General features: G+C 44.1%; 1 protein-coding gene across 1 annotated transcript in view; it reads right to left on the reverse strand.

Annotated features, from left to right (window-relative positions):
• The window catches only part of CD200 (CD200 molecule), a 54,062-nt gene extending 30,654 nt beyond the window's left edge, over positions 1–23,408 (reverse strand). The window contains exons 1-5 of the mRNA XM_060235289.1: positions 23,310–23,408; positions 22,277–22,612; positions 18,252–18,560; positions 15,831–15,888; positions 1,055–1,262 (exon numbers count right to left, since the gene is read on the reverse strand). Of these exons, the coding sequence (XP_060091272.1) occupies positions 1,055–1,262; positions 15,831–15,888; positions 18,252–18,560; positions 22,277–22,612; positions 23,310–23,358 (960 nt within the window). The 5' untranslated portion in view covers positions 23,359–23,408. The remainder of the gene's footprint in view (positions 1–1,054; positions 1,263–15,830; positions 15,889–18,251; positions 18,561–22,276; positions 22,613–23,309) is intronic.
• Between the last annotated feature and the right edge of the window lie 574 nt (positions 23,409–23,982).

The following is a 23,982-nucleotide window of genomic DNA, read 5'->3' on the forward strand; positions in this document are numbered from 1 at the left end:
TTAAAGACTGTGAATGCAAACTTGAGAGACTGATCAGTTTGGCATATATTTCTGCAATTTCCTCCTATCATGGCTAATTTAGTGATCCTCATAGCCAGAGTGGTACAGCACTAAGAGGAGGATATTTAAATAAAGCTTAGAAGTGATGATAAATTAGGGTCACTGATTTTAAAAACTGCAAGCTGGCATGTCGAAGCTGCTTAAAATCCAAATCACTTGTCAATTTTCCAAATATCACTACTCTATCCACAATATGTGATTGATTTAATATTGGTTCTCTTTCTGTTTCAATCCCACATTATCAGTGAACACACATACATTTACGCACACATATCACCATAGATATTTAAAAGAATTACCTTTGTGAGATACTATGTACATTTGTCTGGTAATAAATTCCACTGAACTTAATGTGACTTTCTGGTGAGAAAATATCCCCAGAGTCAAATTACATAGCTGTTTTCACATGACTAAATTTAAGAAAATGTATATATCTCACAACAATGTTTCAAAAATATTTCTTCATTTATGGGAAACCAAGTTAGATCGCTCTCCTGCATCTATCCTGCCTGATACTTGTGGCCTTCACACCAAGAGCAAGAGAGGGGCACTTTTAATGCAACTGTGGAAACATCTCTGCAACTAAATCTTACCCATAATGTTGGAAATTAGACTCATGGAGTTCAGTGCTGCTTACTTTGTCATCTAAGCAGAATCACATTCTTTTAAGCCCTCACTAGAGTGAAACTGTTATTCCCCAGTAAACATGCATATCACTGTGACTGAGACATGACCCAAAAAAGGAACTTTGATCCTCTCCTGGGCTGCTTAAATGCAGAACATGACAGATAAGTTTGACAGATTCATTTTAGACTGATTTAAGCAAATACTGATGGAAACCTCATGTCAGAAGATACCCCTCAGTTACATAGCCCATATGTCCTCTCAGGCCTGTCTCCCTGCCTCCCATCATAGCCAATGAGAGAGCCATACAATCAGGACTGTGTAGGGATGGATGGATGCAAAGTAGACAGAATATCATATCAATTCTTACCGTAAGATACATGGTACTGTGATGAGGGAAGGAGAGTGCGTCTGAGAGCAGCTGCTGTTTCCAGCTAAATAATGAAGGACCAACAAAAACCCATGAATTGGAAGGGAAAACACTACAGAGCGTCTGGCTTTCTAGAGAAATAAAAATCTTCACTGTGCTCCTCCCACAATAGCTGATGGGACGAGGGCTCTCAGGCAGCACTTCCTTTCTCAGTATTAGCATTCAGTAGAAAGATTATACAAAACTACCAGTTTCTGCATTTTTCCAGGGAAGAGGGGGGCTATTTATATATGCACCATAGGTGACATGTGAACATTAAAGAACAGCCACAATGTACATGCACATAACTGGACACAGTGATTTTGTACCATTATTCTTTTAAAATAGTTTCCATTATGGAGTTGATTACATGTCCTGGATTCTCTCCCTAAGAAGAATTCAAGGGCAGATGGCATTTACAAGACAGACAGAAACAAAATAAAGGCATTGTATAGGCCTTGTAGAAAAAACATTGAGAGGGGCCTTAGAGAGGGATATGACTTTGCAAGGAGCACACTGTCAATACAAACACCAGGACATCAGAGTTAACATACTATGCCATTTATCATGGAAATCCATGTACCTTTGCCAGTATCAAACAACTCCTAGAGTGAAAAAGTAACGGGATACTATAGGATAAAGAATAACCTATAATTTTATGGAACTAGGATAAGCCAAGAAAATCATTGTTGCAATGGTGGCAAACTTAGAAAAAGCATGAATATCTAAATGTAACAGAAAAAGTCACAGAGATGCTTTTCATCTTGAGTCCTGAAAACACATTTGACATTTGCTGCTCTGCAGTGGAAAATGTAAATGAGCACAGGCTTAGAAACAGCTTCTTTCTGCTTTCTGAATTTTCTATATCACGTTATAATTTGCATGTGTGAAATGGCCATCTCAGATTAAAAGCAACAGAACTATCATATAAATGTTAAACCAGTCCTTCTTTATAGCAATAACTCACATCTTCATCAGCAAGTGGACATATAAGTATAGGTTGGCCCCCAAATAGAAAAAAATGAGAAGATTGCTTTGCCAAACTATTATTGACATAAATATCTAGTGTGTTTTTCTTACAGTCACCAGCATTGAATTCCCAGTAACATCTCTAGCTTGTGCTATTACCAAAAGCTGTGCAGGCTTTATTAAATCTCGTTATGGATCATATACTGGATTAATGTATATTTTAATTTGTAAACTGCTGATATGAAGAACTACTTGCATATTTTAGTTACATACAGCCAATGGCTAAAAAAAAATTAGGTGAAACTAAATAATTATCAGAATTGTCACTGCTAATGCAGTTCTCGAGATTACTTCTTGTTGAAGAATGTAGCCTTACAACAGTTGCATGCAGTGCATTTCCTGCAAAAACGCTTCTTAAAAATTACACCAGCCAGGTTGCTAAAGCAAGACGGAAGTTGTCTGTTGCCTGCCTCTGGTGGGGATGATGGCTAAGCCCTTGATTAGGATGGGATGCTGAAGCCCTAAACTAGGTGAAGTTTCAGAAGCCTCATGGCTTTAGCAAAAAATGGTTGTTTTCTCATTTTTAATTGTTTTATTTTTAGAGACCCCTCATAATCTGAGGCCCTAAACTGTAGTTTAGTTCATGCGTATATTCACTTCTGCCTTTCCTTTTGCCTAACGGGCAAGGTGATGAATACCATGAACAAGAGTTGGGAGGCTGAGATACTGAAGTTCTGCTGCTTCCACCTGCAAGGCTAGATCCCTGCCTGACATGATCATGTTTCATGTATTTACAGAGAGTAGCTCTTACATCTTTGCAGTAAGGAGAGGAGGCATTAAGATGCATGAAGTCTTAATTCTGGAGTGTGCCCCCCTGCTATTCTTCAAGCAGGGCAAAAGATTTCTTTTTTCTGAAACTAGGCAGCCTCAGAAGCAGCTCTGCTTTAGCCCGCATTTAGGATGGATTATGAAAAACAGGGCTTTTTCAGTTGCCATTCTGAAGATGTCCCAGAAGCTGTTGAGGGCAATATAGAAGTAAATAAATATTATTTTGTTTCACCATGCTTTTGCAAGTTAGTCCCTGTTGGTTATTTACATGGGTAGCTGTGCTAGTCTGTAGAAGAAAAATTATAGTTTTTGTAGGTATTACCTTCTATTGCATTGTCCTATGTTTTGTAATCTGCTTTCTGTATCCTTCAGATTCTGGCCAGTTCCCCAATACAGTCTCAAATGCTGAAGTCCCACCAATTGCAGTGCAACTCAAATTTCACTAATGGGCAGCTGGATCCTGAATTTTGACTGAATGCCATTGTGGATCTTAATTCTGCACCAATGCTGGCCAATAGCATTGCTTTCCCTGATCATGCCCAGGTAAATACAAGTGCATAAAAAGGCTTAAGCAAACCCTCCATTCTCACAGTTGCTTCTGCTCCCAAACCTTCTTCTGTCATGAGAGACAATGAAATCACTAGTCCTCCTCATCAAAACAGGCTGAGAATGTTCTTTCTTTCTTTCTTTCTTTCTTTCTTTCTTTCTTTCTTTCTTTCTTTCTTTCTTTCTTTCTTTCTTTCTTTCTTTCTTTCTTTCTTTCTTTCTTTCTTTCTTTCCTTCCCCTTCCTGAAGTTGACGCCACATCTTTCCACCCACACTCAATTCTTTAATTCCTTCTTCCCTGCTCTTGGCTGGCCTGCCTTAACTACAAGCTAGTCTTCCCCGATAGCACCTGAACCGTCTTTTTCTGGGGGGGGGGACCCATCCCTTTTGGGTAAGGGTAACACATCTATCATTTTTCTTCCAGGTTGATTCCCCTGACTAGACACATGGAAGAAACATTGTTTGAGTCAAAAGTAACTTTAATAGGTTATTATCTTCAAGTAATACAACTGAATGTTATGACTGTGCAAATGTAATTGGTTTTTATTGGTTTGTATTTTATCACTGAATACCTGTACTACTGCCCCTTTTGCTTGCCTTTTTCTTTTTAGCTCACTTTTTAATACCTTTTTCTATCTGTCCCTCCTTTCCTTCCTTCCTTGAGATATACATTGTGTCAGGATGGAAACTCTGCATACACTGTACTCAAATGATCTCTAACCTTCAAATACATGTCGTAGTTATACAAATGTAGAGGACACATTTTGCAAGCGTGCCCTGACATGGGGAACTGATCTGGGTATCAGTAATTTTGAAATACTACCTTTACCTTTTTAATTTTGAAATGATGTTGTTACAGTTTGTTCTTGCTTATGTTTCAGGTCACAGAAACAACAGCAGATGGCAGCGGTAATCTTACAAGGATTGTGTAAATAAAGCGCTCAAAATACAAATTTCACTTTACTTATTTTGTTGTTCATTTAATAGCAATATATGTCTAAGATTGGACAATTCTGTTAAATGAATTCTGTTAAAGAGGAGCCACTTCTTGAGCTAATGTGTTTATTATGGTAAAGATTTATATACTGACTTTTAGCAAGAGCTTGCAAAGTGACTGTTAAGTCTGGCAAAAGAGCCCTAAAGTGTCAGCAACTGATTATTCTTCCTGGACCAGTCATTCAAAAAAAGAGTGTTTCGCTGAATGAGAACACCAGTTTTACAAATCCTGTTTTTTCTTTCTTTCATGCCATTAATGATCACATACATGAATGCACAAAGCTGCCATACTGAGTCAGACCATTGGCCTATCAAGGTCACCACTGTCCACTCTGACTAGCAGCAGATCTCCAGGGTCTCACTCTAAGGTCATGCCTATCCTTAAGAAAATAATGACTGTAATTATTTTTCTGTCTCTTGAACCATGCAGTGCTGGAGCAAATCATAATTGCATTCTTTCTCCCAGCAATGTTTTTGCCTGCTGCCTGCTTGTCCTTTTCCTTTCAACTTTTTGCACTGTTTTTCTTCTTTAGTTTGGGAGATAGAGATTAAGTTATTTATTTGCTTTTTATTTATCTCACAAAACATATACCCCATCTTTCTGCCTGCATAATGGGCACCAAGGCAGCTAACAAATTAAAAACGTACATAGTAAAATTACAACTTAGAAACCATTAAAACCAATGGAAATATATAATGAAAACAATTGGAAACAGAGCTAAAATATATATACAACAACATAAAAACAGCAATTAAAACATTGGGCAGGATTAGGGTTGCCAATCCCCAGGTGGGGGCAGGGGATCTCCCGGTTTCAAGGCCTTACCTCCACTTCAGGGTCATCAAAAAGTGGGGGGAATGTCTGCTGGGCACTCAGTTATTCTCTGTGGAGACCCTAAGAGGCCTATGGAGGTCCACAGGAGGTAGAGGCACCAAATTTGCAGCATAGCATCCGATACCTCTCTTCAAAACATCCTCCAAAAGGATTGGACTAGGTGGTCCAATTCTATGAGCCCCAGAAGAAGGTTCCCCAATCTTTCATTATTTCCAATGGAGGGAAGGCATTTAAAAAGTGTGCGGTCCTTTGAAATGTGATGGTTAGAACTCCCTTTAGAGTTCAATTATGCTTATCAAAATCTTGCTCCTGGCTATACCCCCAATGTCTCCTGGCTCTGCCCCAAAGTTCCCAGATATTTATTGAATTGGACCTGGCAACCCTACGGAGGAAGGAAGAATAACTGTGCTGGGGCAAATGGGATTGCCAGCTTTATCAGAAAATGTACATAGCTAAAGTGCAAAGGCTAGGACCTAGACTCTACATGCAGATGTTCTAAAAATCCATAGGGGCTTCATAGAAGCACCTTCCATCAGATGTGTCTCTCATCGCTCCCCCCAAACTGGAAGACCTTCAGAGCACCATCCCCTGAAGCATGAGCAGATACTGTTAAAAGAAACAAATTGGCAACATAACCCCTTCAAATGCAGAAATGTTTGGAATCCAGCCATAAGATAGGCAAATCCTATCCTATCCACTGGTGTGTGAAAATGGCCATATGCACTGCAGTGAGAGAAGAGAATTACAGAGAAGATAATTTGAAGGGATGTAGATGCTGCTACATAGTGCTTTGTGGTCTGTTTTTAGTTAACTTACTTTCTCACATTATTACAAGAACTCAGGGTACAACATACCTAATTGTCATTTTATTTTGAAAACAACAGTGGAGAGCTTTGTGGTTTTTAAACACACACACAGACGCATGCACACACATAGAAACAATTTGATAAATAAAAGGATAAATAAATAAAAGGATAAATAAAAATCCAAGGCTACCCAGTGCTTATCAATTTGCAGAGGTTTTTTTAAATTACCTGAGTTTAACTGGTAATATGAAGCCATTTATTTATTCATCTATTAACAAAATGGGGGTAACAACATAATTAATACAACAGTTATACAATCAATAAAATTCAAATAAATATGTACAACAAGCAAGTAGCAAGGTGTAACTGTGAATGTTGTTGGCATACTCAGTAATGAAAACCTAATCTAGTTTTTAAGGCTTCCTTTTAGCACTTGTCAGTTTTACAGGTGCTTTCTTGGCTTTTTCCTTCCTTCCCCAGGGAACCAGAAGGGGGAGGAGCCTCAGCCGATAGAAGGAAGAGAGACTTGGCTCAATGGCTCTGCTGTGTGTGATTGAGAGACCCTGGCAAAGCAAGCTATCCCTCCCTCCTAAGCTATCCCTCTCCCCTTCCTCCCCAAGGGAGGAGTCTCAGCCAATGGAAAAAATAGAGACTTTGCTCTGTAGCTCTTCTGCGATTGAGCAAGCCTGGCAAGCTGTGATGCAGAAGGAAGCAAGAGAGAGGGAGAAGGAAGCAGATGACAGTCAGTTGCTTGGGGGCTTGATAGGAGCGATCTGGGGGCCTGATTCAGTCCCTGGGCTGCATGTTTGACACCCCTGGTTTAAAGTTTTGCAATTCTAGTGGCCATGAGGTATAAGAAACAAATGTGTTATGTTTTGATTATTATAAACAACAGAGTGTTTATAATGACTGGATTTTGCCATACAATTTAACTTAATTATTGGATCAATATTTATGAAGGCAAAAGTCTGAGTGCATGTGACATTTCATCTCACAAAAAGGTTTCATTCAATAGATTCCTCATCCACCCAGAAAGTTTTTTTGGTGAAGAGCTTTCAGTGATACTTGATCTCTTGTGAAGGAATACTGTCCACGTGTTATATTTCCTGAGCATATCGGAAGAACCTGTAATAGAGCAAGGTAATACTTTTAAAGCTGCAAATAAACAGAAGACCTCTTTAGAATGCTGAATATGTATGAAAATTGCTTGCCACAGAGGTTTAAACTGGGAAATGTTTTTTTCACTTTCCCAGACTCCCTTTTCAAAAAGAATAATTCATATAGACTTTGGACTTTTTTGAGTAGGAACGCACAGGAACGCAGTTCTGACTGGTTTGGCATCAGGGGTGTAGCCTAATTTGCAATGAATTTCTGCTGGGCTTTTTCTACAAAAAAGCCCTATGGGAAACAATGGTGACATCACAGGGTGTGGCCTAATATGCAAATAAGTTCCTGCTGGGCTTTTTCTACCAAAAAAGCCCTATATAGACTTTGTTTACTTTGCATATCCTACTTCTATGTAGGGTATGTGCACATGCCCAAACTTCCAAGGTTTGTAAGCAGGTCATGAAAGAAATATTCCCTCAACTTACTCTTTATGCCCAACATTTAGTATGAAGGCATATTGCCTTTGAATGCATTTTGTGATCATGACTTACAGCCATGAATAGGCCTATGTTCCATGACAGATGATGAAATGGTCTCTGCAAATGATCTGAAGTATCCTTAGTCCTTAGTTTCCTTTACCTCTTACAAAGCCAAATCCCAATAATGAAAACAGTAAGTTAAAATCCTGTGAGTTTTTTACTAGTTGATCTCTGCTTCCCATTCTTTTCTAGATGGCATATTAAGATGAAACCACCCCATCAATAAGCTATGTTTACATGTATATTAAGATTGTAGCACCATTAATTTATACTGTAATTTAAATTTTAAATTTTAATCTAATTGCTGGTTTATGAAATGTATTTTAATGGTTATGTTGTATTTATTGTTACATCATGGTGTGATCCACCATGTCCTGTAAGCCTCCCTGAGCCTGCTTCAGCGGGGAGGGCGGGGTATAAATAAAAATTTATTATTATTGTTATTATTATTATTATTATTATTATTATTATTATTATTATTATTATTATTATTATTCTTTCAGTTTTTTAAAAAAACCTATCTTACCATGTGTAGAAGATCCTGTTTTGTATCACCGACAGGTACTCCCCTCCAGCACTTGGAGACAGAAAAAGCCAAAAGCCCCAGGATAAACATAACAACCAATATGCAAAAAAAGATGATAGGGATTTCTGGAACTTTTCTTTTTACTGTTGAGAAATAAATACATGAGAAGGGACAGGCAGAAAAGAGGGCAGAAAAACCTGTTTGTGAATACAGCATCGCTAAAAACATTTTGTTCCAGCAGGATCATAATGGATGTCTACAGAAATGAATCTTCCATGACTTAGATGTGTGTCAGTGTGTTACTGAGACACGACCTTAGGCATCTATGCTTGTGTGACTGTGCTTTAGCAGCACAGAGATGTGAATAATAGGGATGTTGGCAGGTATATGATTACAATCAGAATTTGTTCCTAGAAATGCTGTTTCTCTATCTATAAACATTTGATTGCAAAACAGTTCTTCTTGTGACATGAACAATACTACCATGGATATATAGGGGATAAAGATTTTTCTTTTACTGTAACTCCCCTTCCTCTACTGAACGTTTTATTGCGCATAATCAAATGAAGTTACCTTTATTCTATCCACAATGAAAGCAGCTTCTGCTCTAACTACTGCAAAGATGCCTTGTAGTTTGCCACATCTTTCCTAAGATCAAGCCTTTGCTTCTTCCCTTTCTCGAATGTGACGATCTGGCAACAGTGATCCATGCAACGGTCACCTCGAGGTTGGACCACTGTAATGCCCTCTATAGGGTGACCATAATGTCTGAAGGCCAGCCAGGGACACGTTGGGGGGGGGGGAGGTAGGGGTGCGCGCGCGCGACAGGAAGTGACGTCACTTCCGGTGACGTCATGCCACCACAGGAAACAGGAAGTGACATCACTTCCTGTGACATCATTTCCCCGCGTCACCTGCCGGAAATGGGAAGTGACATCACTTCCTGTGACATCATTTCCCCCAAATGCCACTGCCGGAAACAGGAAGTGACTTCACAGCACTTCCTGTGACATCCCCAAAAATCCCCCAAATATCACCGCCGGAAACAATTTTGTTCCGAAATCCTGTATATACTTCATCAGTATATGGGATAAGGCACTTTCTCAACTGTGCTGCATAATGCAGCCTATTTATTTTGTCCTGTTTGCTCTGTTGGCTCTATCTGCGCCACCTTCATCACTTTCGGGGTGTGGATCCCCCAGTGGGGTGCTCTCCTGACTCCCTCCGCCAGCTGTTTCTGATAGCCCCGCGCCCCCTCTTTCATTTGATATGTGTCCCGTGCGGGTGCCACCCTCCCGCTGGGAGATGCCGCAAAATGAGCCCCCTTGAGGCTTATGGCGGCAGGGCTCGGGGGAAGCAAGCTAGACTGCTGTTCTTTTGAGGGGTTATAGAGTGTTTCGAGCCCGTCCCTGTGGCATCGGTCCCATCGTTGTGGGGCCCAGGGGGCCGGCGCAGCGGCACGCCAAAGCAGCCTGTCACTAATAACACAGGTCGAGATGCAGGACAGGAACCCGGAAGTGACCGACAGGCTGCTTCAGCGTGCCGCTGCGCCGGCCCCCTGGGCCCCACAACGATGGGACCGATGCCACAGGGACGGGCTCGAAACACTCTATAACCCCTCAAAAGAACAGCAGTCTAGCTCGCTTCCCCCGAGCCCTGCCGCCATAAGCCTCAAGGGGGCTCATTTTGCGGCATCTCCCGGCGGAAGGGTGGCACCCGCACGGGACACATATCAAATGAAAGAGGGGGCGCAGGGCTATCAGAAACAGCCGGCGGAGGGAGTCGGGAGAGCACCCCACTGGGGGATCCACACCCCGAAAGTGATGAAGGTGGCGCAGATAGAGCCAACAGAGCAAACAGGACAAAATAAATAGGCTGCATTATGCAGCACAGTTGAGAAAGTGCCTTATCCCATATACTGATGAAGTAAATACAGGATCTGAGAACAAAATTGCACCAGAAGACACAAACACAAAGCTCCCTTACACTGAATCAGTGCTTGGGTCCACCAAAGTCAGTATTATCTACTCCAGTCACAAACACAAAGCTCCCTTACACTGAATCAGTGCTTGGGTCCACCAAAGTCAGTATTGTCACATAAGAACATAAGAGAAGCCCTGTTGGATCAGGCCAGTGGCCCATCCAGTCCAACACTCTGCGTCACATAAGAACATAAGAGAAGCCCTGTTGCATCAGGCCAGTGGCCCCTCCAGTCCAACACTCTGTGTAACATAAGAATATAAGAGAAGCCCTGTTGCATCAGGCCAGTGGCCCCTCCAGTCCAACACTCTGTGCCACATAAAAATATAAGAGAAGCCCTGTTGCATCAGACCAATGGCTCATCCACTCCACCACTCTGGTCACATAAGAACATAAGAGAAGCCCTGTTAGATCAGGCCAGTGGCCCCTCCAGTCCAACACTCTGTGTCACATAAGAACATAAGAGAAGCCCTGTTGGATCAGGCCAGTGGCCCCTCCAGTCCAACACTCTGTGTCACATAAGAACATAAGAGAAGCCCTGTTGGATCAGGCCAGTGGCCCCTCCAGTCCAACACTCTGTGTCACATAAGAACATAAGGAGGGAAGGAAGGGAGGAGGGAAGGGAGGGAAGGGAAGGGAAGGGAAGGGAAGGGAAGGAAAGGAAGGAAGGAAGGAAGGAAGGAAGGAAGGAAGGAAGGAAGGAAGGAAGGAAGGAAGGAAGGAAGGAAGGAAGGAAGGAAGGAAGGAAGGAAGGAAGGAAGGAAGAGGGAGGGAGGGAAGGAAGGAAGGGGGGAGGGAGGGAAGGAAGGAAGGAAGAAAGGAAGGAAGGGAGGAGGGAGGGAAGGAAGGAAGGGAAGGGAGTGAGGGAAGGAAGGGAGGGAAGGAAGGAAGGAAGAAAGGAAGGAAGGGAGGAGGGAGGGAAGGAAGGAAGGGAAGGGAGTGAGGGAAGGAAGGAAGGAAGAAAGGAAGGGAGGGAGGGAGGAGGGAGGGAAGAAAGGAAGGCCGCCCCCCGCCCTCCCCCGCTTTCGGCCCCCTTACCTGATTCCAGGGCGGCGGAGAGTCCAGCGGCGGCGGCAATTCCAGGGCGGCGGCCTCGCGGCGAGGGAGGGAGGGAGCTGCAGGCGCTGGCCTCTGGAGGCCTCCAGGGACCAGCGCCGGGCCTCTCCGCTACCGGCGCTGGCCTCTGGAGGCCTCCAGGGACCAGCGCCGGCTGCTCCGCGGCTTCCCGCGGCCTCCACTGGTCCCTGGAGGCCCTCCAGAGACTCTGGAGGGCCTCCAGGGACCAGCGGAGGCCACGGGGAGGCCTTCGCTGGCCGGCGCTGGTCCCGGAAGGCCTCCCAGAGGCTCTGGAAGGCCTTTCGGGACCAGCGCCGGGTGCTCCGCGGCTTCCCCGCGGCCTCCGCTGGTCCCTGGAGGCCCTCCAGAGACTCTGGAGGGCCTCCAGGGACCAGCGGAGGCCGCGGGGAGGCCTTCGCTGGCCGGCGCTGCTCCCGGAAGGCCTTCCAGAGGCTCTGGAAGGCCTTCCGGGACCAGCGCCGGGTGCCCCGCGGCCTCCGCTGGTCCCTGGAGGCCCTCCAGAGACTCTGGAGGGCCTCCAGGGACCAGCGGAGGCCACGGGGAGGCCTTCGCTGGCCGGCGCTGGTCCCGGAAGGCCTTCCAGAGGCTCTGGAAGGCCTTTCGGGACCAGCGCCGGGTGCTCCGCGGCTTCCCCGCGGCCTCCGCTGGTCCCTGGAGGCCCTCCAGAGACTCTGGAGGGCCTCCAGGGACCAGCGGAGGCCGCGGGGAGGCCTTCGCTGGCCGGCGCTGCTCCCGGAAGGCCTTCCAGAGGCTCTGGAAGGCCTTCCGGGACCAGCGCCGGGTGCCCCGCGGCCTCCGCTGGTCCCTGGAGGCCCTCCAGAGACTCTGGAGGGCCTCCAGGGACCAGCGGAGGCTGCGGGGAGGCCTTCGCTGGCCGGCGCTGGTCCCGGAAGGCCTTCCAGAGGCTCTGGAAGGCCTTCCGGGACCAGCGCCGGGTGCTCCGCAACTTCCCCGCGGCCTCCGCTGGTCCCTGGAGGCCCTCCAGAGACTCTGGAGGGCCTCCAGGGACCAGCGGAGGCCGCGGGGAGGCCTTCGCTGGCCGGCGCTGGTCCCAGAAGGCCTTCCAGAGGCTCTGGAAGGCCTTCCGGGACCAGCGCCGGGTGCTCCGCGGCTTCCCCGCGGCCTCTGCTGGTCCCTGGAGGCCCTCCAGAGACTCTGGAGGGCCTCCAGGGACCAGCGGAGGCCGCGGGGAGGCCTTCGCTGGCCGGCGCTGGTCCCGGAAGGCCTTCCAGAGGCTCTTCCCCGCGGCCTCCGCTGGTCCCTGGAGGCCCTCCAGAGACTCTGGAGGGCCTCCAGGGACCAGCGGAGGCCGCGGGGAGGCCTTCGCTGGTCGGCGCTGGTCCGCGGCCTCTCCGCGGCCTCCGCTGGTCCCTGGAGGGCCTCCAGAGACTCTGGAGGGCTTCCAGCGACCAGCGGAGGCCGCGGAGAGGCCTCCGCCACCGCTGCCGGCCCCGCGCGCGGGCGGGGAAGGCGGCGAGTGAGGGAGCGAGCGTCCCTGCGCGTGCGCAGGGGCCCTGCGCAGGCGCAGGGACGCTCCCTCCCTCACTCGCCGCCTTCCCCGCCGGCGCCCGCGGCCCACCGCCTCCGGGGCTGGATAAACCGGGATCTTTAATGGTCCCGGTGTAGGCAGCCCGGGAGCCGGGATTGGGTGGCCAGAACCGGGAATGTCCCGGGAGACCGGGACGGTCTGGCCACCCTAGCCCTCTACATGGGGCTGCCCTTGTGCCAAACCTGGAAACTACAGCTACTGCAGAACGCAGCAGCCAGGCTGTTATTAGGGCTCCCTAAGTGGGAGCACATACAGCTGAAGCTACGAGAGCTGCATTGGCTGCCAATTGTGTATCAGATCCGTTACAAGGTGCTGGTCATTACCTTTAAAGCCCTATATGACCGAGGACCTAAGAACAGCGGTGTCACTAGGGTAGGGCCAAGGGGGCCATCGGCCCTCCCCCAGAGCATTCTCATTGGCCCCAGTTTGCAGAAGGCCGGGCCGAGGAGCGAATGTCAAAGGTGCAAACGTAAAGCGTGCTCTTGTCTCTTAACAAACATCGTACCCCTATTTAGGATTTAAGTAGCGTTATGCATTTGCATTCTTTTTTTTTAGAACAGTTTTCAATATATATCGTAACCCACCCGCAGTCTTCTGGATACGCTAGGGGGGGATTATTGAATCTAAATGCAATATCATATTTTCAGGGGGGGAACCCTCTGGAGACGCCGCTATCAACTTTGCACGCTGCTTTCTCTCCCCCCCCCCACTCCCTCCTTGCTCCCGCTCCCTGCGAGGACTCGCACTGGCTCTGTGTTGGGGAGCGCCAGCTCCCGCAGGCTGCTGCTACTGCACAAACAGTGCACGGAGAGAAAGGAAGCGGATCAGCTCCACACCGGTCCCAAAGGCGAAAAGGAAACTGAGGAGGGCCGGAACCAGCAACAAGAAGGGCAGAGGGGGTGACGCAGCCCTCCAAAAGGGGTGATGCCCAACGGGGGGGGGGGGTGACTTGAATCAGTTACACCCCAGGGTGCAACCCACCCTAGTGACGCCTCTGCCTAAGAACATAAGAGAAGCCATGTTGCATCAGGCCAATGACCCATCCAGTCCAACACTCTGTATCACACAGTGGCCAATATATATACACACACACACACTGTGGCTAATAGCCACTGATGGACCTCTGCTCCATATTTTTATCTAACCACCTCTTGAAGCTGGCTATGCTTGTAGCCGCCACCACCTCCTGTGGCAGTGAATTCCACATGTTAATCACCCTTTGGGTGAAGAAGTACTTCCTTCTATCCGTTTTAACCTGACTGCTCAGCAATTTAATCGAATGCCCATGAGTTCTTGTATTGTGAGAAAGGGAGAAAAGTACTTCTTTCTCTGCTTTCTCCATCTCATGCATAATCTTGTAAACCTCTATCATGTCACCCCGCAGTCGACGTTTCTCCAAGCTAAAGAGCCCCAAGCATTTAAACCTTTCTTCATAGGGAAAGTGTTCCAAACCTTTAACCATTCTAAGTCTCCCTTTTCTGCACTTTTTCCAATGCTATAATGTCCTTTTTGAGGTGCGTTGACCAGAATTGCACACAGTATTCCAAATGAGACCGCACCATCGATTTATACAGGGGCACTATGATACTGGCTGATTTGTTTTCAATTCCCTTCCTAATAATTCCCAGCATGGCGTTGGCCTTTTTTATTGCAATCGCACACTGTTGTTGACATTTTCAGTGAGTTATCTACCACAACCCCAGATCTCTCTCTTGGTCGGTCTCTGCCAGTTCACACCCCATCAACTTTTATTTGTAGCTGGGATTCTTGGTCCCAATGTGCATTACTTCGCACTTGGCCACATTGAACCTCATCTGCCACGTTGATGCCCACTCACCCAGCCTCAACAGATCCCTTTGGAGTGCCTCACAATCCTCTCTGGTTCTCACCACACCGAACAATTTAGTGTCATCTGCAAGCTTGGCCACTTCACTGCTCACTCCCAACTCCAAATCATTTATGAACAAGTTAAAGAGCATGGGACCCAGTACTGAGCCCTGCGGCACCCCACTGCTTACCGTCCTCCACTGCAAAGACTGCCCATTTATACTCATTCTCTGCTTCCTATTAATTAGCCAGTTTTTGATCCACAAGAGGACCTGTCCTTTTACTCCATGACTCTCGAGCTTGCTAAGGAGCCTTTGATGAGGAACTTTATCAAAAGCTTTCTGGAAGTCAAGGTAAACAACATCTATTAAGTCTCCTTTGTCCACATGTTTGTTCACTCCCTCAAAGAACTGTAACAGGTTAGTGAGGCAAGATCTTCCCTTACAGAACCCATGCTGAGTCATAAGAACATAAGAGAAGCCATGTTAGATCAGGCCAATGGCCCATCCAGTCCAACATTCTGTGTCACACAGCGGCCAAATATATATATACACACACACACACACACATACACACTGTGGCTAATAGCCACTGATGGACCTCTGCTCCATATTTTTATCTAACCCCCTCTTGAAGGTGGCCATGCTTGTGGCCGCCACCACCTCCTGTGGCAGTGAATTCCACATGTTAATCACCCTTTGGGTGAAGAAGTACTTCCTTTTATCCGTTTTAACCTGTCTCCTCAGCAATTTCATCGAATGCCCACGAGTTCTCGTATTGTGAGTCTTCCTCAAGAACTTGTGTTCATCAATGTGCCTACTCATTCTGTCCTTGATAATGGTTTCTACCAACTTTCTCGGTACTGAAGTCAGACTGACTGGCCTGTAATTTCCCGGATCTCCTCTGGAACCCTTTTTAAAGATGGGGGTGACCTCTCTACCTTAGGGACCGTCTCTCCCCATATGTACCCCAGAGGGTGCTGAGATCAGGTTCACAAAATCTACTGATAATCCCCGGGCCGAAGGAGGCCAAACTGAAAACTACAAGAGAAAGGGCCTTCTCAATCATGGCTCCCCACTGGTGGAATCAATTACCAGAGGAGATGCGGGCCCTGCGGAGTCTTGCTCAGTTCTGCAGGGCCTGCAAGACTACCCTCTTTCAGCCTGGCCTTTTCTTAATGCGGATTCTGCTGTACTGTCATTACGAAAATCTGTAAATGAGTAAGATCGGAAATTTATGATAATGTAGCACCGAGTACGATCGCATGAAATTGTTGGTTTTAATTAGATGGTTTTAAGGGAATTTTAAGGAAATTGTATAATGTTATAGATTGTTGTTTTATTATGTAAACTTTGTATTTTATATTGTGTTGTGAGCCGCCCTGAGCTTGCTTTGGCGGGGAGGGCGGGATATAAATTAAATGTTATTATTATGATTCTTTCTGTTTTAGTTGAAACTGGGACAAATGTAACACCACACATAGTATCAGTCCTACACTAAGAAGAGAGATATGTGACCTAAAAGGGATGGTGTGAGAACTAAAAGACTGTCCACTAGGGGTAATTCAGATGTGGACATAGTCATCAAACAATGCCACATTTAGAACTCAGGAAGGGCCATGCTTCAGTGACAGAGAATTGGTTTTCCATGCTGAAGGTCCCATGTTCAATCTCTGGTATATCCAGTTAATAGGACCTGTAATAGGCAGGAGGGAAGACATCTACTCTGGACAAATGCTGGCCTTAAAATACTAGTCTGACTTGGGTTAAAACATTTTAATGTATGCTCAATATTTGAAATACTTCCAAACCCAAATTTTACAGTTCCAGATATTTAGAATCCTTTTGATTTGTGCAGAAACAAGCTGGGCTGCCTGACAAATGAAAGTATAAAATAATTCCCCAAACAGTTTAGGATGGGTAGTCTGGGAAATGAAAGTGAAGCATATTCCCCAGGCTGCCTGGTAACAATTGTAATGTAAGCAAGGATGAGAGCAATGACTGACCAATGACTGACATCTGATAGCATTCCGAAGCAGGCACAAATAACTGAAAGTACTTTCACATTAGTCCCTTCAAAATGAAAAATGGGCATAACTGCTTTATAATCCCCTTACTGTCCGCTTGGTGCTGATTAATGCTCTGCATATAGAAGCAACCTTCCTTGGGCAGAATCTGTGTCCCTTTTCATACTCTTCATATGACTACCATTCAACCCTTCGCTGTAGATATATTTAATAGTTAGAAATAAGATTTAGGGTGGCACAGAGTGGTAAAGCTGCGGTACTGCAGTCCTAACCTCTGCTCATGACCTGTGTTTGATTCCAGTGGAAGCTGGGTTCAGGTAGCAAGCTCAAGGTTGACTCATCCTTCTATCCTTCTGAGGTTGGTAAAATGAGTACCCAGCTTGCTAGGGGGAAAGTGTAGCTGACTGGGGTAGGCAATGGGAAACCACCCCATAAAAAGTCTGCCATGAAAACGTTGTGAAAGCAACATCACCCCAGACTCAGAAATTACTGGTGCTTGCACAGGGGACTACCTTTACCTTTTTTTAACAGATATTTTATTAATTCATACAAATCAATGCAGATATTTTATTAATAGATTAATACAGATATTTTATATTTGCTGTAGGTCCTTTCATAATTAGCATCAGGATCTAGTTTGTTAGACAGATTAAGATAAATCATTTTATTAGTTTTAGATAATAGATTTCTAAAATTTGTATACTAAGTATATGGTTGAGATAGATTTTCAGTTTTTTGCCTGAGTCTACTGTTTTCAGCTGTTTTCAGGAAATGAACTAACAACAGAAATTCCAGCAGTCATTTTGACAGATGCAGGTTCAGGAGTGTTATAGAATGGGTTTTGTTCAAGGAAGAGACATCAAAGTTACAGAGGGCTCCCCTGGATGCTCCTCTATAGGCCCTCCAAGATGTTGCTTTGAAATTTTGTAAAAAGGTTGTCAACCCTGGATTGGGAAATACCTGAAGATTTTTTTGGGTGGGTCCTAGGGAAGGTGGAGCTTGGGGAAAGAACCAGCATCAGCAGGGTGTAATACTATAGAGTCCACCTCCAAAGTAGCCATTTTCTCCAGGGGAACTGATCTTGGTCATCAGGAGACCAGTTTCAATAGCAAGAGATCTCCAGGTGATACCTGGAGGTTGGCAACCCTATTTGTAAACATTTTGATTGAGCAGAGACTGTCTGTCTGGGAATGTATCTCTCACAGACCAGCACAAATCTCCACAAACAGCTTGAAAGTTAATGGAAAGTTTGTGCTGATCACTCTGTCATGAACTTGGCTTTGTGAAGCACGAACCAGTCAAAATTTGTTACAAACTTTAGTTCATGAGCCGATTCGTGTCCATCCCTATTTGTAATGCAGGCATGGTAGACGACATTGGTGCATAGGGAAGGCCAGAGAAACACCAGTTGCACTCACTGCAAATCAAAAGAAACTGACCCCGGACTGACCACAGAAGAAGCTTGTATGGAGACACCTGGTGAAGGTTGAAGGATGTCCTGCACACAAGCTATATATTAAATAAGGAACATTCATGTTTAAACTTACCTTGTTCTACCACATTCTCAGGCAATGTTAATTCTTGTGTAGTGTTTAAAGATGGGTGTTGGATTACACAGCTGATTGAGTTCTTCCAGAGATCTTTGGAGGACACGTAAGTAAAATTGCTCACAACAGTCACTGTTTGGTTTGAGTGGTAAGTGACATATTGGATTGGCTTTATCTGAAGGTATTCTGGGACCTTCCAGGTGATCACTGCAGCTGGTCTCCCTGTTACTGAGCAGCTAATTTTTAGCATTTCCTTTCCTGTGCTGTCTGGACTAATATGTTTCACATCAACCTGGGGCTTCTTTAGAGCTGTAAAACAAAAGCAATTAAATATGACCCCCTGGGTAGCTGAATGTTGGACCCACTGATACTGACAAACTGCCAGTTCCTCCAGGCTGCTTCCCTTTAATTGGGTGCCCCTTTCTTCATCCCCGGTGTGTCTGAAATAAGTGCTTGAGGACCTGTGGCATGATTCTCAGATCAGCAAGTGACTACAGTTATGTACTGTATATTTGGATTACCAGCCAAATATACAGTACATAATTGAATAGAAAGACAGGGTATAAATATCCTAAGTAAATAAATTTCATGAGTCAAACTTTTTCTTAACTGAGTTGTATGTAGATGGCTGTGACATTCATGAGAATAAAGAAACACAACTTCAAATATACAGGGAAAATTTTTCCTCTGCTGAAATCTAGTTGATGCCTATAATCATAGTTAGGACTGAGAAAGTTTAGCCACATTTTCTAGTATTTCAGAAAAAGGGAGTATGATTTAAAGTGGCTAAACATCTTGATAGAAAAGATATCTTGAGACAAGTCCTTTCTGAAACAATAGCAATAACAATAGCATTTAGGTAGACCTGAGTCAAAAATATCCCTGCAAAACTAGTAGGGATCAACATGAATACAGTCTGTTGGTCTACCCCACTCCCCAGTGTCTAGTGTTTTAAAGGCTAAGATGTATATGCAAAACTATTATGGACTAATCCAAGATTTCACAAAAATTCAGTGAACATACAGAGCTGTGTGTGATCTTCCATATTCTTTTCAGCATTAGAGAAATGCTTTTCCTATAATTGGAAATCCCCATTATGCACCTATACTATTCCACAGCTTATGGAAATGAAGACATGCCTGCATGCCATTTTGATCACCAAGAAGCAACAAAGACAGATGAAGCCCAAATTAAAATGTTCTGGTATGGTGTCTTGTGTCCTGCATTAATTAATGAGCAATCAATTCATGAATGGTAATCAATCTCTTGGGTTTGTTAGTGAATAAACTAAGGTCTCAATCAGTCACAGCATTTCAGAATCCCCTAAGTAATGCACTACTGAATAGATTTGTAGGATCTCCTGAGGTTTTTTTCAAATTATGACATGTAGCTGCTTTGAACATTTGGGAAACATTACTAGAGAGGAAATATTTGACCCTTTTCCCCATGCCATTACACAGATTAAATAGCTGTCAAGAGGACTATTTATCTGCACCTTTTTCTTTCTACTGAGATTTGCAGATAAATCGACTGAATAATGGAAGATACATGGAAGAAAAGGGTTAATCACTCTTTTCCCTAGTGACCCTTCCTTGATCTTCAAAGAAACTACATGGAGTTGCTTATTCAATTTTTAAGAATCTCATTCGATTCTAATAACTGATATCTATCGCATATAGTTTAGCTCATAATATGGAAGTATTAACGTCACATCTTGTATACTTGAGTTCATGGAGCTGATATTAGAAGAAGAAAATTCTCTTGGTTTCAATTAGTGATTACAAAAATCTAACTGAATTATGACAAAGATATCTGCATACAATTAGCCATGTGTGGCCCAGCCTCCATCTGCAAATAGCTAAATCTGCAGACTGGGGCCACATGAAGGCTAAAGAATTTTTTTTTTTTTACATACTTGGGGACTCCCTGAGTTTACAGAAAAATATTAAAACAAAGATAAAATAGATGGCGGCGGGTGTGTGTGTGTGTGTGTGTGCTTGTATTTCTCCAAAATAAAATTGCATCCACAGACAACACACTTATGGAAGATACTCCAACCAGCAGTCACAATGGGCCCAGCAGCAGTGGACACTCACAGCCGCTGTAGTCCTGGCAGTGGAGAACCTGCTATGGGCCTGGCATTGAAAGATGAGGCACTGGCAGCTGCTATGGGCCCCAATGCAATGGTGGAGGACACCAGCAGCCATTCTGGGTCAAAGCGCTGCAGTGACAAATGCTAGCAACTGGCCTGGGGGCAGCAGTGGTAAATGGCTCCTGGGTCAGTTTTGGGAGGTGGGGCCTGGAGCCTCACTGATTCAGCAATGGGAGGGATATAGGATTCTCCCCTGTAAATCTCATGTGCCCCCAACCCTAAATAATAATTGTGTTGCTATAGTTTTGTAGACCTTAAAATACAAGATTTATATATACTGCCTGATCTATATGTCTGTTTTCTTTTAGGACAGTCTGCTTTTTTAAAAGTTTGCAGATTATGTTTATTGAATGCTACTTGATGTTTGTCTAGGGAGTTGTCACTAGTTTGTTCTGTCTTCTTCCTTTTGATTCTTGAAGAGTGCAACCCTGAGCCAGTCCTACACTTTCAGTCTATCCTACCTCACAAGCAATACTCCCTCGAAGCTGTGGAGTCTTGTGAGCAAACATTCTACTTCATGAACTACTGGCATTAAAGTTGTGAGCTACTGCATAAATTAGTTTGTTCTGGGGCCATTTTTTCTTGAACTAAGACAAAAATGTGTGAGCTGGAGGTTGGAAGCTAAAAAAACCTCTGAGCTAGCTCACACTAACTCAGCTTAGAGGAAACACTGCTCACAAGTAGTTAGAATAAAATAATAATAATAATTTTTAATTTATATCCTGCCCTCCCTGCTGAAGCAGGCTCAGGAGGAGGAGAAAATGCTATAAGCCACTTTTGGTCCCTATTGAGAAGAAAAGTGGGGTATGAAATAATAAATAAATAGCACTATTTCCACCTTACTTTCATCAGGAACTTACTGTAATTTGAGAGATGAAGGAAAGAATCTCTTTTTTCTGCTTTATGTACTGTTAAAGAGAGGAATGGAAGTACTAAAGTGATCATTTTTTGAAGTGAAACTGTAATGTATGCGGACTCAAGTGAGAACTGAATGCGTGTTCCTGCCTGGCTCATTGGAGCCAGACAGCCAGAGCTTGGGGACTTGGGAACAATGGGCAGCAAGATCCAAAACCCTGCTGCTCTGCTCCAATCACAGGCCCCCTACTGGTTTGAATGGACCAATCAAACGCTTGCATGGGAACACGGGTGTATATATAGTTGGCCCTGTGGGCCCAGTTCAGCAGTCTTATGCCTTACTATGTAATCGATAAAGAGTTGATGTTTCACTATCACCTCACCTCATCGATCCATAGAACCCACTATATTATAAAAACGTATCCATGTTTTTGCATAACACCTTTTCATTAAAGTCTGGGGAAGCAAGAGAAGTACATATGTGACATCAGGCTTTCTTACAGACTGATATCTTCTGAGCTTTGATCCATACAACTGAGGGTGAAAACTGGTGGATGTATGTAGATTATGCAAGGGACACTTATGTTTTTAATGATGTTTCTCATTATTTTGCGACATAAAAAATATCTCTTTACTTATTGCACTGGTAAGTATGAAAAGTGAGCAGCTATTTAAGGTACAGAATCTTTTGTATGGTATATATATTACCCTACTACACTTTTTTGTTGATTAACTGAGTCCAATAAAGTGATCTGATGAAGTGGACTATAGTTTCTCAAGGTGCTTTCACATGGCGACTATTTGCAACTGGATTTTGCTATTATTTCACAATAAAAATCCAGTTGCAAAGTGCATTATTTAGTGTGTGTGAATGCATCCTTAGTTTTTAAGTTGCTGTTGGTCCTCTCTTGTACTTTGCTAGCCCAGATTAATGTGACTAGGCACCCAGGATTGACTAGTAATGCAATGTTGGAGTTACGGGAAGATTACAGACTTTCTTTGAGATCATGTCACTTACCATAGACCTTGAGACATGTCCTGCCTGGTATGGATCCCAAGGGAAATGTGTTAAAGATGCAGCTGTAACAACCTTCATCCTTTATTGTAAGAGCATGGAAAGTGATGGTAGAAACACTCATCCCACTTTGAGAAATGTGCACATGATTCTGATATTTGCCCAGGACTTTAGGACCATGAGTTGTGCTGTAAGTAGCTATATTGGTCTTGTCTTTCTCATGCTCCTTCTGCCAGGTAACCTGAACAACATCATAGCTTTCTGCCAACTGACAGTACAATGTCACATTTTCTCCAGCTATAGCTGCTTGAACTGACTTGTGTATCACCTGAGCCGTACCTGCAAAAAACAGTAATAAGTTGCTAAATTCTGACACCTTTTTCAGGTGGGTGACTTGACATGATAAAGTAAGCACAGCTAAACTAGCGCTCTACAGCTTGCCAATTTTAAAAACTTCTAAAGGGAAAAGATGCCATGCCACAATGCAAGCTTGCCTAGAAATTCTACTCTCTGACATGGAAGACTTCCCCCATCTAATTACATGTGTCTGAAGACTTCCTGTACTTATTCAAAAGTGATATATATATAGTCTGCACCAGCTCAGGTGCACTATACTTATTTCATAAGTTCCAATTTTGAGTCCTGGGATTTTATAAATAAAAGGATGGCAGGGCAAAACCCTGGTGAACACAAGTACAAATTCAGACCTTTGTGCTCACTGACTACATTTACATTGCATAGCCCCTAGTAAATTCAGTCAGTCACTATGTCAAACCAGAACTGAATACTGCCTGAGGACCTGTGGCCACTGTGGCTTCCACCTGTTTACCACCTTCCAAAACACTTTCTTGATCTGCTCTTTCTGGCCTACCATTCTCCCTCCACACATTAAGCAATAAACTCAGGAGGTGGAGGAGATAAATTATGCTATGGAATCATTGTATGAACATAATGAAATGTTTACCTGTGTGTGCATGATGGATCTGTCAATAAAGTTAATTTAAAAAAAAAATAAACAAATTGGTACAAGACTTACCTGCCACAACAGTCCAGATGCCACAGATGAAAAGAAAAGTGGAGATCATTTTGGCTCTGTGCTATACAATTTACCAATCAATTCACAATTACTGACTGAGGCTTTTAATGTATGGTGTTACAGACCAATGTGTATAAGGATGCCTTGTCATTTCTGAGAAGTGAAATTATGTACTTCCCCTTGAGAAATCATAGTAGTTCCCTGGGGAGTTCGACTTTTATGACAGGACAGTGTGCTTTCTGAAGCTCAAACCCCCGCAAGATGCTTTGTTTTTTCAAAGTATCCTTACAATTATTTCCAAACAAGAAAATCATCCAACATTTCCCACCACACAGATGCATATGACCAAGAGGTTTTGGGAGGTAGTACATAGGGGTCCATAAACTTCTAAAAAAAACTATATAGGGGGTATGCATAGCAAACAGGTCAGTAGGGCTAGCTTTTTATTTTGGTAACAATGTTCTCCAATGCAAGTAAATCCACGATTTGTTCATGGTCACTGGGCTTTAGTAGGCAAAAAGAAGCATTTCCATGTTAGGATCACACTGGACATCATGCAGCAGATCTGAAGAAGATTAGAAACAGAAACAGTTTAGCAGCTCCTACTGTCTGCTCTGAAGGGATAGGTCTATGGGTGTTTGTTTAAATATTTCTGTACCACTCTATATGCCTT

Source organism: Heteronotia binoei, chromosome 3 (genome assembly GCF_032191835.1).
Source record: "Heteronotia binoei isolate CCM8104 ecotype False Entrance Well chromosome 3, APGP_CSIRO_Hbin_v1, whole genome shotgun sequence".
In the NCBI taxonomy this organism is placed as follows: Eukaryota; Metazoa; Chordata; class Lepidosauria; order Squamata; family Gekkonidae; genus Heteronotia; species Heteronotia binoei.